General features: G+C 37.8%; 1 protein-coding gene across 9 annotated transcripts in view; it reads right to left on the bottom strand.

Moving 5' to 3' along the window:
- Positions 1-1,789: 1,789 nt before the first annotated feature.
- The window catches only part of SCML2 (Scm polycomb group protein like 2), a 103,575-nt gene continuing 88,474 nt past the window's right edge, over positions 1,790-16,890 (bottom strand). For 5 of the 9 annotated variants that reach the window (XM_019431687.2, XM_019431691.2, XM_019431688.2 and 2 more), the window contains 6 exons: positions 15,884-16,087; positions 14,959-15,141; positions 9,272-9,385; positions 8,163-8,414; positions 4,624-4,775; positions 1,790-3,543 (listed from right to left, as the gene is read on the bottom strand). In XM_019431687.2, coding sequence (XP_019287232.1) covers positions 3,415-3,543; positions 4,624-4,775; positions 8,163-8,414; positions 9,272-9,385; positions 14,959-15,141; positions 15,884-16,087 — 1,034 coding nt within the window. In that variant the 3' untranslated portion in view covers positions 1,790-3,414. The remainder of the gene's footprint in view (positions 3,544-4,623; positions 4,776-8,162; positions 8,415-9,271; positions 9,386-14,958; positions 15,142-15,883; positions 16,088-16,890) is intronic. The other 4 variants (XM_053891796.1, XM_053891798.1, XM_053891800.1 and 1 more) reach the window with 4 other exon arrangements.

Here is a 16,890-nt window from a genome sequence, read left to right as displayed (position 1 = left end):
TTGAACGGCGAGGGCCGGCCAAAGGCAGGTGCAACAGTGACGCCAAAGGCAGAGGGGGGCTTCCTGAGGCCATAGGCTGCCCTGCCCGTCCTCTTGCCCCTGAGGGATTATTTCCCCAAACGAAGGAGCTTGATTCAGTGCTTTGGCTCTTCAGCTGAAGAGCAGGACACAGAATTACTGGAGTATTAGGACGCTTATCACTCGTGGACGCTAGGAACCGGCTCACGTGCTGTATCACACGCATCCTGAGGCTCTCGTTTCCGTGAACGCTCGGTCACCTCGATTGTGTTCTAGGCAGCTTGAGGGGAGGAGGCAGGTCGCTTGGTCCTCAAGCGTGGCCCCTTGGGCTGCTAGCAACGCCAAAGCCAGAGAAGATAGTCCCGTCTCTCCAGGTGCCTCTAGTATAGCAAGGACAGCGGGCGAGCTCGATCAGAGCGCATGCTCCAAGTGCATGCTCACCGTGGAGAGTTGCTTTCCAGGTTCAACTTCAACAACCTTCAGGACAAAAGAGGAGACACGTCGGGAGGTCAAGGGAGGAACACCGTCTGCTGCGCGTTCTGAACGTGAGCCCCGGGCGGCACGTCCTCCATACCCTGGAGCCCGCCCGCCCTCCCTCCCTGGGTCCGCCTCAGAGGACTTCTAAATAGAAGCCAGTCCCAGCACCTCACTGTGCGGACAGCCCCAGAATTTCACACCTATTTCAGTTACTCGGCCAACTGGGAATACGATCCCGGACGTAGCTTGAAAACGCGGTATCTTGCCTCCCGACTACGTCGTGCCTAGCTAGTTATGATGTTGAGTTCCCAATCTCTAACATTACAGAAGGGCGTGGCTTTTTCATGCCTACAGAGGGGGCCTGGGTTTAAGGGTGGCAAGTCCTCCTCTGGAATGCACATCTTAAGACGTTGCAACGATTAGCAATCGTGCAAAGACGAAAGCAAATGCTCCACGCGCCCAGAGGGCCGCCGAGCTCAGCTTGCGGAATTTGCCGGAAGGATGCGCCGAGAGGCAAAACCGGGGGAAAGATCGGTTTTGAAAGCCCCGACGCTTCACAAGAGCCTCATGTGGCGTGATAGTCTCTGGACTAAGAGGTTACAAAGCACACAGTGCAGAACCAGCGGTTCTCAGCGAAGGGGTACCCCCGCCCCCCCGCTTCCGGGCACTCGCGCCTCAGCCCTGGAGCTTCCGCCAGGGAGGGCCCCGTCGTCCCCAGTGAACTACAAGACCCGCTGTTGCAGCGGTAGGAGCTTCTGGGTTCAGAGGCATGGAGCAGTAGCTCCTGGTGCAGGGGAGGGGGACAAGGGGTCAGACGCCGAAGGCGACTCGAGCCCAGGCCCCAGCCTCTCAGGCTTGGCCACCCGTAAGCTGGGAGAACTGGACGCACAAAGGCAGAACGGCTTCGGGCTCCCGGTGGCACAGGAGCAGCCAGAATTGCCAGGCAGACGTGGGAACTCAGGGCAGACGAGATGCGCGGGGGCACTGGCGTTTTCTGGCACGTTCGTTCCCATCATCAATACCACGGTGAGCAACAGGTTTTGAGGACAGATGACTGAAGCTCCCCGAGGTCACGTCGCACTGCTCCCCCGGGGTCCGGTTTAAGGCCCTAGGAGAGATCAGGCCCCCCTGTGAGGGATCCGCTTAAATGTAGAACGAGGGCAAGTGTTAAAACTCAAGTATTTGGACACAGAAACCCACGAACTTACTAGAGTGCCTCTTCATCAACTCTAATAAGTGCGTGCATTAATGTCACGCGGTGAAAGCGAATAAACTCGAGTCTGAGGCTCTGACATTAATTATTGTGTTTTTTAAACTTTATTAAATTTTTAAATCTGAAAACTGTAAAACATAGTATTCATACAAACACACCTGAGGACTGTTCAACCGGGCACCGGCATCTTCACACAAACAATTTGAAGAAAAACCAGGTTTAAATTAGAATTCTGTCTTATAACACAAAAGGAATAACATAGATAAAATCACCCTTTAAATAGTTGCATTCTTATATAAAGTACATTTGGTTTTCTGAGAAAGAAAATGTACATTCATGCCCCTGGTGTATATTTTATTGGCATTTACAACAAATGGCTAAGACTTTTAGCACAGATTCTCATAGCTTATAAACATTACACCAAAGTTGTACAAAGTAATTACAATAAACATATAGCACCATTTCCCCTTTAAAGTTCTAACTTTAAAAATAAAGCCCAAAATGAGAAGTCAGAATTAATGCATCTTCCAAAATGTAGCAGAATAAATGGCTCAGAGCTAAGCAAATTCACTAGAAACATTGCATAGGACAGAGAACTTCCCTGTGTGAAAACCAACCTACGGATTGTTTCTTATCCCCTGAAGACAAAGCTGAGAGGTAATAGTGATAGCAAATGATGCACATATTTTTTATAGAATAAAAACCTCTAACTATATAAATAGTTCACCATCACCTCTGTGGCAGTACAAAGTGCCATATTAAATTCAAAAAGAAGAGATTTACTTGTTCGTATACCTACAGGTATAGAATAATATATAAATATGGTATAGTATCCATATGAGGAATAAACAGACAATAAAATATATATCTTATAAAAATTTGGGCACAGGTGTCTTCATATAGAGATGTGAGGAATGAATGCCCAGTTAAATGTCTACGCTTAGCGAAAATATGTAACGTTTTAAAATAATAGGTATATTATTGAAAAAAAATTAACCTGACTCTATCCAAACCACCCTTGTAGTATAATATCTCCTGCATAAAACAACCATTCTATGTATCCTATAACTGTTCAACATTTATCAAAAACTGATTAAGAACACTTTATGAAAGCTTATAAGGTTGCTTTTTTTCTTTAAATATGAACAAATACAACATACAGAGAAATAATAACAAAAGGAAAATAATTTATATGGCTTTCCCTTTCTGGAAACTGGCAGAACACAAACATAAAATGGCAGTAACAGACATAAAATATTTGGAGAAAGATAATGTCTGCAGTTGCATCTTTAAATTCTCTTCTAAGGAAAACTTCTCATGGATTTTATGAGAGAACTTGTCAGTCCCTGATACTTTCCCCTTTGGGATTCAGCTGTTTTGGTTCTATATATAAACATTAACTGAAATCAAAGGTGTTTCTCTGTTTCCAGCATGAAATAAACTTGTAAACTGTGCAATAAAATGATAAATTTTCAACTGTAAAATAAGGAAAAGGCATAAAGAACTCCCAATTTGAATATACTACTACTAACGTTAAACGGTTTTTAAAGTAGAGAGAACTATAACGTTGTTTGCGATTCTGGATATACGTACTTTTAGAGGAACTGTCTACCAAACAAAAGCTGCTAGGAGAATAAAAACATTTTTAAATTAAAAGTTATGAGGACAACTGAGAATTGTGTCCAATCTCAACATACAATTTTGTTTTAGTTGTATTTTCCTTCTTTAAGTTTTTCAATGTAGTAACACAACTTTAATGCCGGGCCCAGCTTCAGCCCCATGTACTTCATCATCACCTCACTCTTGAGGAGTAGCAGAGCCTTCCCATCAATTTCCTATAGAGAAAGGAAACTACGATTAATGATGCATTCCTACCTTGTCAAGTTATATCTATATAAGAACATGTAAAATAGAGGGCAGTTGTACATTCTCAATATATATTCTCTGAATATTATTTCCTGAGAACTATTAAAAATATAATTTCTACAGCAAGACATCATTTGTCAATTTTTAAGTTTACTTCAAATTTTAAGAAAAAGGAAATTTAATCCAGTATCTTTCAAAAATGGCCTAAGCATCAAGCTGTCTGATTTTAAGTACTGTGTGTTGAATACAATACTACCTACCTATGACAAAGAGTAGAAAACTATGAATTGTAGAAACAAATTTCAGACGGTCATTAACTTTCTTAAAAAGGCTGGGAATATGAGTATGTCAGCATCAATGCAAACTATAAATGTGCTATATACACAGTGCTGTCTTTATGTTGAAAGCGAATTAGTTAGTTGTCTGAAGCTAATTAAATGCTAAAACTACTGATTTTCTTAGAATACTGAAAAGGACGTAAGATATTTGGTCACTGATTTCTCAGAAAAGACTATAAACATTACTTAATAGACACAAGGCATCCTCCTAAAATTTCTTTATTTCCTTAGTTAACCAGTTTATGTCACAGAAGCATATTATTTGGGATTAACGAGCTCCTATTTAAAATAAAACTGCATTTAATCTTGCAGTTGCTGGACTCATTGGGCATCATTAACAAGGAAGATACCCTGTCACAGCTTGTGGTTACCCCCTCCTACTCACGGTCCTGGGGCAGAGCAGGGAGGAGAGGGGAGGAGGATCCTTGTGGGAGAAGACATCTGAGAGTGGCCATGTTGAATCATTTTCTCTGGAGAACTTCAAGACTTGTAGTACTTTAGGTACTCGAGTACCCGTTTAAAGCACAGATCCAGCCTCTACCTTTTAAGAAGCTAACTTTGGGCCAAGTAAGCTTTCTCACATATGGAAAAAAATCAGTTGATAGGGTTCCCCCACCATCCACACTAATCAGCATCCATCCAACTGAAGGGCCTGCACAGAGGTCATTGAAAGGCATTACGGCAGGAAAACCGGATCAAAAGATACATTACATGTTGCCTGAAGAGGTCGGCGAGGGGGCCTGATATTTGAGGATCTTTATGTTTCATAAACTGTATCACTTCATCCACAGACCAGGTTGAAGGGTCCTTAGAGAAGCCTTGTTTCAGGACACTGGGATCAGGTACAGCTATATAACTTGGAGCTTCAATGGGGGGAAAAAAGACAAATCATACTTGACCTGATCATTATCCTGAAAGAAGAGATGTTAGGTAGGGAGAGATGGTCTCTCATTCCTGGAACCTTCTAGTAAGCACCCCAGCAAGGACCCGGGACTCTAAGTGTAGAATCCAGTGCAAGTCTAGCTAGAGGTGACCTGAGGATGGCTACCCAAGAGTACCCCATCTGACCTCCCCCAAAAACAAAAGCAGCTTCAGAATTTACCCTAAAGTTTCAAAAATCATAAAACAGACTGAGCAATCTGAGGCCTTGTTGGCCACGGGCAAAGACAGCAAAAGATCTGTTGCTTGGGTTAAATTAGGTTAATCTAAGTTAACCTATTACTCTCTTTAAGTATTTCAATGAATTTCTCTCAATCTCCCGCCTCTTAGTATGTCTAGACTAGGTTTCTCTTACCAGCTAAATACAATGGCAAGTCTCCAGATTTGGTTTTCTAATTGCTTACATTTATTCACTTTAATCAATGAATTTCAATAACCCCATTATCTTTGAGAACCAAATTAGTTTTTACTGAATCTCTCCCATGTATTCAATATGGACATTTTTAGCATCACTTTGCTTTTTAAATTCCTGTCTCTTATGGCTTAAATGCTTCTCTGAATTTTGAACAAAGGAGGATTATTTTCTGCTTGGCTAGGTCAGAAGTAACTTTAACATTATATTGAATACTTCTCTCAAGTTTAATTGCATAGTAATAGATATTCTGGTTGAATGTTTCAGGTCAAAAAAAAGAAGTAACTGAGACAGAGAATAAATTAAGCACTCATACTTCAAAAAGTTTTAGGTGTGCTGTTCACCAAGTTGTGGTATAATTTCTTTGTGTCCAGACAAGTACTCATTTACTCAACCAGAGTGGCTTGACTCTCTAAAGTTTAATGTGTGACAGAAGAGAGTTTTGTAATTTGCTAGGAAGATCTGTTTCTTTAAACAAGGACCGTCAACACAGATTTGTTTTTTTTGTTTTTGGTATGAATTAACCAAAGATATACTTTTTCTCTCCTATCTGGGCTCCAGCCATTTTAGGGGCATTTTGATATTTACCCATGTAAAGGGCAAAGAAAAACAGAAGATAAAAGAACTCACAATGGTGAGTTTTTTTTTATGTGTAGCTCAAAAGTGTATTTGTTTTCTCTTTCACTATTGCAACTTCAATGTGAAACAACAACTCTTTACTAAAATACATCCTCCCTTCCACTTCTCAGAGATAAAATTATTGGTCGTATCTACCAAGAAATGCCGCTGGGCTGTGTCAACCCAAATGAAAATGACGACGGTGTATAGACCATGCCATGCCTAAGGCATTTTAACAATTTAGACAGAAAGTCTTCTCCTTTAGCTCAAGAAAGACTCAATGTGAGATTAAGAAGTTACTGGCAAAGCTAATCAATACCTCTAAATTAACTTTTTTGTGGGATTTCTGGTTTACGTCATCGGAATCTGGTATAGTTAGGCCTCAAATAACATGTAACTAGTTTCAAAGATTACAACAGAAAACCTATAGGCAAAGATATAATTTATGGAATAAAGCTATAATTTTATGTTAAAACAACTGTAAGATCATCTATTTTTAATCCATTATGGAAAAATAATTTAAGTGGGCCTGTATCTTCAAAACAATCATAATTGCAAACATTAGTGTTATTCTCAATAATTACATGAAATAAACTATGTGAAAAATAAAGTTCAGTCATGCTTTTTTTCATGAATGGCTTTGTCTTACATACACTAAATGTTTCTGAAACAAATAAAATGAAAGTGATTTGATTTTATCCACGACAATGTTACTGGATTTCTTTCCTAAAATAAAAATAAACAATTTATTTCATTCAAATAATGGGGCAGGGCAGAGGGCTGTGAAAGCATCACCGGCAACCGGGGGGGACTCAGCCTTAAGTAACAGTTCCAAAACCTTAAAGAAAGTAATAGTAATGACACGTCTAGACAGTTTTCAAGTGAAATGCTTACCTAGTCTCTGGAGATGGAAGCAGCCCAGAAGTAAAGTGTACGGCCTGAGGCCAGAGCGCCTGGATTCAAGGACTGACCCAGCCACTTTCTAGTTGGGAACCTTAGACAAGTGACTTCTCAGATTTCTCACAGAAAAATGTTTACAGGCACATACATCTCAAGGAATTATTGTAAAGATGTACTGTATAAGGCTATGTAAAATATTATGCACCTGGCACATGGCAGACAGTGATGAAGATGATGCTGATTTCTATTATTAATAATAGAAAATTACTAGTAAGTAATGTTATTACTATTAGTCTTTTCACTCCTGGAAAGACCAGAAACTAGCCTTCTCCAGCCCAAATACAGGCTACTTTGGTATGCTTAGGCATACATTTGAAAGTGAGATATTCAGCATCGGAGGTAACCTTTTATAGTCTTTTACTGAGGCGACCCGTCTTCAAAAGCTCGTATTTTGTGAAAATACATAAAATTCCAGCTATGTTATCCCTTTATGGAATAAACATCTATTGTCAGACTCCTTGCAAACGTCACTCTGAAAGCAGAGGCGATCTACATGGGGTGGGAGATGGAAGGGGACGACATGAAATATGTCATAGCATGTATGCAGTGCAGGTGCCTGTAGATAATATCCATGATAAAAAGCAACTGAGTCAGACAGTTCCTACTGCCTTCACTACTCACCTTACCTAGATGCCTACCAGGGCAAAAAGGATAGAACACTTATTCTCACCCTTAACCCACCTCACCCCACCTCTACCCCTACCCCCACCCTCTTAGTGCTTAAAATGGTAAAGGGCAGCTATCTTTGCACATGGAAAACTATGCTGGCTCTTTCCAAATGGCAAGATGCTGCTGCCGTGTTTACACATATTAAATACTCCTGGTGGGTCTGAGGGAGTAACCGAGGGTGTGGAGAATGGAGAAATGGCTGCAGCAACAGAGTACCAGAACCCAGATCTGGGAGTCACACACAGGCTAGGGCCAGGAAAGGTCTCTTCTGACAAGGAAGAGAGTACATCAAAAAGGAGAGGGAGTACATCGTTCCAAGCCTCAGTGTCACAGGAGGTTTGTTTGTGAGTCCAGACAGTAGCCAATGAAATGATAAATTACAAGGGAACCATTAATAAGAACCATGAATTAAGAAGTCTCTATGAGAGACATGGCTGGTGATCCAGATCCCCAAAGACAGTTCTATGCTGCCATGAGGATCAGAGCCATCTGTAGTGGCCTGATCCTGACAGTGACATTAATAGGGAGGACTCAAACTCCTTAATTTTGGCACTTTCTCCAATGTCATACACTCTCAGGGGATATTTTTGGGCATGGAAAACTTGAGGAGTAAAGGAACACACTGGTTGAGAATCACTGTTTTTAAATATACCTTCACTTTTCTTCTGCGTTTGGAATTTAACTTCATGTTGACTGCTCTTGGTAGATTTAGTTCCCACCAGTGCTGAACTTGAGGGGCCTGGCACACTTGGAGAAAAATCCCTGGAGACTGCAGTATGAGCGCTTACAGGATTTCTGCTGTCAGGAGTTACAGAACTAGCTGGACTTAGTGGTGGGCTTTTGGAATCTTCAGGAAGCTTCTCCTCCTTGGGCATGCCATTTCCTTCAGAAGACAATGATTCTTCTAAAAGAAAAAAAGACAAAGGCAATTATCTTCAGTAGACTTACAGCTTAAATACTTTCAAAGGTCAAAAGATCTTGTCATCTTCAACAGGCCACTTAAGCCATGCTATACTGAACCACAAACCTCTAAACACAAAGTACATGGCCATCCCCTTCTTGGCATTCTCAATAATGGACACCGTCTTAAAATCCAAATTGATTCCACGACATCACCTGTTTCTCATGGCAATTGTCCCTTGCCAGTCTTGCCACCAAGGCTGTCAACACCTCACTAAAGCATTCATTTTTAAGAATGCAGTTCTCCACAACTATTTGTTATAATATGACCACACAGTTGGCTTCTAACATTTGCTTACTACTTGGGCACTTAAAACTTTCACTGGAGGGCACCTGGGTGGCTCCGTTAAGCATCCGACTCCTGATTTCAGCTCAGGTCATGATCTCACGGTTCCAGAGTTCGAGCCCCACATCAGGTTCTGCGCTGACAGCGTGAAGCCTGCTTGGGATTCTCTCTCCCTGCCCCTCCCTGGCTCACACCTACTGTCTCTCAAAAATAAAAAAAATTAATATTAAAAAGCAAATTTCACTGGAGAAAGGTACTAGGTTTTTCTAATCTTCTTTTATGAGCTTTCAGCAACAAAGCTGAATGGAAAACGTTACTATAATTTTTTTTTTTATCTAAGGAGAAACGACAACCGTGCGCTTCTGAAGGGAATGAAACACTCCACAAAGCTGCCAAAGCAGTAGCCTGACTGCTAAACTGATTTGAAAAAATATATACCCCCACCCAAGAGCATACAGTAAGTGGTAGTAGAGTGACTTTTCTTCCCACTCCTGGGATGTATAAATACTATTTACCTGTAGAAGCATGCACCTTTGTTTTGGGGAACTTAGGTGACACAGGAACAACATAAGGTAAAGGTTCCTGAGAAGGCCGTTTGGGGCTTTTCTTTTCTGTTATGTCTTCTTTTACTGTTTTTAAAAAAAAGGTGTCTGTTATAGCTAATTAACATTCCTCAAGCATTGTCAGATCATCAGCATATAACACTTTTGTTTCCAAATCATCTGCCTACTATAACTTCATCAATAATTTATCAATTACTTGATTGTTTATGAATAATGTGTGTTCATTTCATCCTGTTATATATTTCATTGACATCATATTCAAGAGCTAAAAGCATTATGTCTAGGCATCATTTATTCTAGGGTCATCACATCTCTCTAAATACCTCAGGAAGCAGTGAGAAAATCAATTATACCGTGTCAAAAGGCCTGGGAAAATTATTCTCATCAACAAGAAAAGTTAAGAATTCAGAAAAGGAGAAGACAGGGTACAATGGACATCCCATTTTACACGCAACAATCGTGGCCTAGAGCTACCCTTACTATATACTCTACAGCTTATTATTAAGCCAAATGCATTTCTACCTAAAGGACTACTCTTTAAGGCATGATCCTGAAAGTAATGACATATCAAATTATCAATTACTCTCTAAAAATCAATCAATATCTTGATTTAACCCTCAACTAAAAGGAAAAATTAAGTATAATAGAAATCTAAAAAGTCTGATAATAGAACTTGAGTGAGAAGAAATATTACAATAAGAAAGTACCAAAGTCAAACTTTATCTGGTTCAAGAGGGCTGGGGGTCAGGGCATGCTTCTTAAGATCACCTGATAAGCAACCTTTAGCCATCTGGTTACTGACTGATTACTGAAGAGTCTAAGAGAGCTCTTACCACTTGATTTTATTTTTAATCATGAACTACAAAATTACACAAAACATATTTCAGTAAATGACAAATATTTCTACAAATAGGACATTTAAATTCTTATAAAGAATTTAATTGACTCTCTTTTGACTCTTTTCATATCCATTATTAAATGGACACAGAAAAGTCAAATACTAACATTTAGTTTTCTATAGATGTTTGTTTACCTCAGATTCTTAGCAAGATCAGAAAAACTTTACTCATCTTTTACTTTTAATATTCTAATGCTTTATGAAAAATTTATGAAGTTGGTATATGGATTACTATCTAAGGCTGATAAAATATAAAAATGAGTCTTAATTTCTGCTTCTGGATATCGTAGAAATAACCTCAGGCATGAAATTGTTCCTTCAGAGATAACCAGAAAAAAGCAGGTAATTCACAAAGTAATTTAAAAGGCATCATCGCGAGGCACTTCCAGGATGACTGATTAAGGATCTCCAAAAATCCATTTCTTCATAAAAATAATGAAGACATTGGCAAAATTACCTTTTCCAAAAACTCTGGACATTAAGTAAAGGCTTACAACAATCATAAAAGCATTTGTTCAAGAAAAAAATGGCTAAATGTCAGAACAGTAAATTCTGTGCCATTTTAGCTTCCCTAACATCATCCCCTTCACTCAGTTTTGCAGCAGCTTTGTAAACCAACAGGTTCACAACTACCGGAGCTATGAAAACCAGCAGCCTAGTAGTCACTGGAGGCAGCACAATGGGTTTGGAGCTCCCACAAGGCCCTATCCCCAGAGAACTGTCACTATTTGACCAATCTTGAAGCTCAACGAAAAGCTCTGATCTCAGGGCTTGTTTTATTTGACCTAAATCAGAGCCTACTCTGTGTGAACAGCCCTATCTCCAAGACATCGCTCAAAAAAACAAAACAAAACAAAGCACCCCCAAAGGAGCAATTATTTAACAATGCAGCTGCCCGAGCCAGCATTACCAGCTGGGGCTCAACAAGAAGTTGACCAAAAAGCTTAAAAAACCAAACCAAACCAAACCAAAACAAAAACCCTGGAGAATAAAATGTCCATTAGGAGACTTTGAAAAACATGGAGATATTCCTGGGAATCTAGAAGGCCATATGCATGTGCAAGGCTGTATCCATGTCCAGGAAAGACCTAAGAAGGTCTTGATCTTTCATTTCTTGCTAACCTTGAGGCTCTGCACAAAGCAGACTTATAAACTGCTTCCTGGAATGTTCAAGGTAAATTCTAGCACATACACAGAACTACGTGGCAAAGGATGGGGAAAAGACCAGTTGCAGGCATTTATGGAAATCCCTGTCCAATCATTTGCTGAAAACTAAGCTAAGTGAGCAGACTTCAGTGACCACATATAACAAATGAGCGCAGGAAGTCATTAAGTTAGTCCAGGAAAGTCACTATACAAACAGCACCAGCAACAACAAACCCTAGGGAAGGGGAGAAAAGCTGATTTTCAGAGTTATTGCTTTACCCTATTTTTAAATGCCCAGTTTTCAACTAAAAAATTAGGAGACATGCAGAGAAACAGAAAAGTATGGCCCATACAAAGAGGGGAAAATATGGCAGTAGAAACTGTCTCTGAGGAAGCCCAGATACTGGACTTAGTAGACAAGGACTTTAAATCAGCGATTCTATTTATGTTCAAAGAACTAAAAATACTACTACTACTACTACTACTACTAATAATAATAATAATATCTAAAGAACTAAAGGACAATATGAGAACAAATATCTCACCAAATAGGGACAATCAATATAAAAATTACAAAAAAGAAGGATATTGAAATTTAGGACTTGAAAAGTAGTATAGATGAAATGAAAAATTCACTAGATGGGCTCAACAGCAGCTTTGAACTAACACAAGAAAGAACCAGCAAATTTAAAGAAATGTCAAATGAAATTATACAGTCTAAGGAACAGAAAGAAAAATGAATGAGGAAAAATGAACAGACCCCAGAGACCTATGGGATACCATCAAGGACACCAAAACACACATAATGAGAGAGTTTCAGAAGGAGAGGTGACAGAGAGAAGAGGACAGAAAGAACATTTGAAAAAATAATGGCTGTTTCCCAAATTTGATGAAAAACATTGACCCAAATATCCAAAAACCTCAACAACCTCCAATCAGGAAAAATTCCAAGATATCCACACGTAAAAAAAACAGTCAAACTAATCAAAAGCAAAAAACAAAGAGAATCTTGAAATCAGCAAGAGAAAAGCAAGTCTTCATGTAAAAGAGATCCCTGATAAGATTAAGTTCCTTTTCATCAGGAACTACAGAGGCTACCAGGAAGTGGGATGACATTCAAATTGACAAAAAGACAGCCAACTAAGAATTCGACATCCAGCAAAACTAACCTTTAAAAAATGAAGGAGAAATAAGAAATTCCTCACGTTTTTAAACAGCTCACAAGTGAGAAGATTCCTCACTCAAACAGCTTACCCTACAAGAAGTGAAATGACATTCGACAGCAACTCAAATCCACATAAAAAAACAAAGAGTACCAGTAAATTTATTTGTGTTTATAACTCTTTTCTTCTCCTTCTGCCTTTAAAAAAACAACTAGGGGCACCTGGCTAGCTCAGAAAGTACAGCATGCAACTCTTGATCGCAGGGTCATGAGTTCAAGCCCCACATTGGGCAGAGAGCTTACTTTAAAAAATAAAAAACATGGTAATAAAAAAAAATGAAAAAACAACAATTAAAAAATTGTATTTGGGGGCTTATAATGTATAAAATATAATTTGGCAATAAAAGAACAAAGAAGGGGGCAGGAAATAGAGCTGTAGTGGAGCAAAGTTTTTGCATAATATTAAAATTAAGTTGGTATTAATCCAAACTAGACTGTTTTAAATTAAGATGTTAATTGTGATCCCCAAGGCAACTACTAAGAAGATAACTCCTGGACAGAAAAGAAAAAAAAAAAAAAGAACTCAATAAATTTAGTAAAAGGAACAAGGGAATTAAGATGGTATACAAGAAACCATCTATTTCAAACAAATAATAAAAAGAAAGTAATGGAAGAAAAGACCAAAAGAAACCTAAGACATACAGAAAACAAGTAAGAAAATTGTAGATGTAAATCCTACCTTATGAATGAATGAATAAAAAATAAATAAATCCTACCTTATTAGTAATTATATTAACTGTGCATAAGAAAATACTCCAGTAAAAAAAAAAATCAGATTAGCAGAATGGATTAAAAAAAATGTTCCAATTACATACTTAAATACAAAAGACACACTTTAAATTCAAATACACAAATAAGTTCATAGAAAAAGACTGAGAAAAAATACACCATACAAACAGTACTTAAAACTGGAGTGGCTATACTAATATCAGACAAAATACACTTTAAGAAAATCCTAAGAAATTCATACATACAAAAACTCCAATGAGAACAAATAAATTCAGCAAGACCACAGAATACAAGATTAATAATAAAAAAATCAATTGTATCTCTATACACTTGCAATGAACAATCCCAAAATTAAGGAAATAATTCCACTTACAATAATGTTAAGAATAAAATGTTTCAGGATGAATTTATCAAAAGAAGTGCCAGATGTCCTTTCTGAAAACTACAAAATACTTTTGAAATAAATTAAGTGAGACCTAAATAAATAGACATCCCATGTTCATGAACTAGGAGACTCAGTATTATTACAGGGCAATAATCCCTAAAATGATCTACAGATTCAACACACTCTCTATTAAAATTCCAGCTGGCTTCTTTGCAGAAATTGACAAGCTGATCTTAAAATTCATAAGGAAACCCAGACTTGCCCAAACGATTTTGAAAAAGGAGAACAAAGTTGGAAAACTCATACTTCCCAATCTCAAAACTTACTACAAAAAGCTATGGTAACCAAGATAGTGTGGTACTGCAATGAGGATTGACATACAGATCAATAAAATACAAAGTCCAGAAATAAATCCATACATTTTGACAAGGGTGCAAAGACAAGTCAATAGGGAAAGAGTAGTCTTTTAACAAATGGTGCTGGGACAACTAGATACCCAAATGTGAAAGCATGAAATTGGACCCCCTACCTCACTATACATAGAAAAATTAATGCAAAATAGATCAATAATCTAAATACACAGCTAAATCTATAAAATTCTTAGGAGAAAATATAGAGGTAAATCTTTGTGAACTTTTACTAAGGAGTATTTTCTTAGGTATGACACCAAAAATACAAGAAACAAAAGAAAAAATAGATAAAATGGACTTCGCTGAAATTACAAAGTTTTGTGCTTCAAAGGACACCATAAAGAAAGTGAAAGGACAATCTACAGAATGGAAGAAAATATATGCAAAGCGTATTTCTGATAGGAACTTATATCCAGAATATATAAAGACTCTTTATATATAACAACTACAATATGATATATACCAGGAACAAATATATTTTATTTCTGTGCAATAAAAAACCAAGGAACCCAATTAAAAATAGACAAAGGATTTAAATAGACATTTCTCCAAAGATCACAAATCGCCAGTAAGCACATGAAAAGATGCAAACAACCTCAGCCATTAGGGAAACGCAAATCAAACCATGGGATACTTTTCAGGTTTTGATTCTCAAGTTCATTATGAATATAAGAATTTATTTTCTTGTTTCGAATGAACAAAAACAACTATATATTATATATGTCTAGTTTATTGTGGCTACTTTGAGGAAGACACAAGGAAAACCTGAATGACACAAGATTCTCAAGTTAATTATAAAATGTAATAGAAATATAGAAGCACAGTATAAAATTTTACATTTTCTCTCACCTGGTACACTTTTATCAAGCTCTGTAGGACTCTGAGTATTACCTCTGTAAGAGCTAAAGGGCTGGCTACTCAAAAGGTTATCACACTGCAGGCTGTGGCACAAGGTCTCAAGAAAGCGAAGGGCAAATGATGCACTATTCACTGGAGGGAGCTGGACAGAATGAGTCTCCCCATCAAAGGAGGCTATCGGGGGGGGGGGGGGGGGGGGGGGAAGAGATGTCAGTTACATCATAGAAAGATGAAAACTACAACAACGAAAAAAAGCCATCAATTTAGGGAATGTATTATAAATGTAATTTGTGGTTTTTGTAATTTACAAAAGAATAATCTTAAATTATAAAGTTCCTCTCATTAAAACATAAGAGCCTGTATTGGTAAAAGCATTCTCATTTAAAAATATTCATAAGGCAAACAACAACAGCAGCAGCAGCAACCCAATGATCTATAATAACACTTCCTGCTATTCCAAGCATTCTGTGGGTATAAATATAGTATCTGATCAGACAATCATGAAAGCCAGCTGTATCTTATCTCCTAAGCCTTCTTGAATCACATTTTCATTTAGAGCCTCTTATAGATCAGTCTGTTTTCTAAAAACATTAAAATATATTATCAACCAAGTTATTTTGTCTATAGTGAACTTAATATAGCATATAAAAAAAACCTTTACCTCAATTTACAGTATGACTCTGACATTACTTGTCTATTTTGAACATAAAGTTAAACTTTTCAAACCAGAGTTAAAAGTCTATAGACATATAATTATATAAATATTCTATTATATCAATATAAGCATGCCAATATTATAAATAGCTCATAGACTATAAGTATTATAAAATAATCTGTATATTATAAAATCTTTGCCTTCTCAAAACCTAAAATCAAATCTGGAAGAAAAGCTGAATAAAGGATTAGATGAGCATACCAGTTATCACTTCTCCTCCACGATGATCTGGCTTAAGAAATCCAAAAACAGTCTTGCTTTGAAAGGCACAATCCACACAGGCCTGCACAGTCCTCCGGAGCACCACATTCACTGGGCCTGGACCAAAGTGGTCAGGCAGTTGCTGGATTTTCTTCTGATCCAGGTGAGGACCAGAGTTTCCATGTTTGTTTACATAGACACAGACTTGAGGAAACAGGTGTATACAAAAATAACAAACAGACTGGTTAAAAGCAACATAAACACTACATAATTACTATATCCCACTAACCACACTTCAAAGAGAACCCAAATATAGTTAGTATCAATGACCATTTCTGCTACCTAAAAATACATATGTAAACGTCTTTTCACATTTGTATAAAGATATTCAATCTAGAAAGAAATAATCCAAATGCTTATTCAAGAATTCTGCCTAAACTTATAATAAAAACTATCCAAGTTTAGTAGCATCATAAAACAATTCTTTACACATTTCCACCTCACATAAAATGGTATGAAGATAAATATTTTCACCTTTTAACTGTACACACAGTATAAGAATTTTCTTTCAAAATTGGTCACAACTCCTTCTTAGACTGGTTATTTTAAATCACCAACAACGCACCTTCATTATATTTTCTAAAGTAACCCAAATACTTTAAGATACATGCCACACAGTAAGTTCTAATGACCTAGAGCAATTTTTTTCATTAACTTAAGGAAAATAAAAATGGTCTTTATATATATGCCAAGGTTCACTGAAGAAAATCCAAAATTAAATGCTTTCCTTAGTATAATAAAAGCTTATGATTTATATTTTTTAAATGTTTATTTATTTATTTTGAGAGAGAAACAGAGTCCGAGTGGAGGTGGGGCAGAGGGGGAGAGACAGAATCCCAAGCAGACTCCGTTCTGTCTGCACAAAGCCCAACACAGGGCTTGATCTCACAGCCTGTGAGATCATGACCTGAGCCAAAATCAAGAGTCGGAGGCTTAACCTACTGAGC

Source organism: Panthera pardus, unplaced genomic scaffold (genome assembly GCF_024362965.1).
Source record: "Panthera pardus isolate Hobbes unplaced genomic scaffold, ASM2436296v1 HiC_scaffold_27, whole genome shotgun sequence".
Lineage (NCBI taxonomy): Eukaryota > Metazoa > Chordata > Mammalia > Carnivora > Felidae > Panthera > Panthera pardus.
The sequence above is the reverse complement of the archived record's forward strand: the minus strand, read 5'-3'. Positions and strand labels throughout refer to the sequence as shown.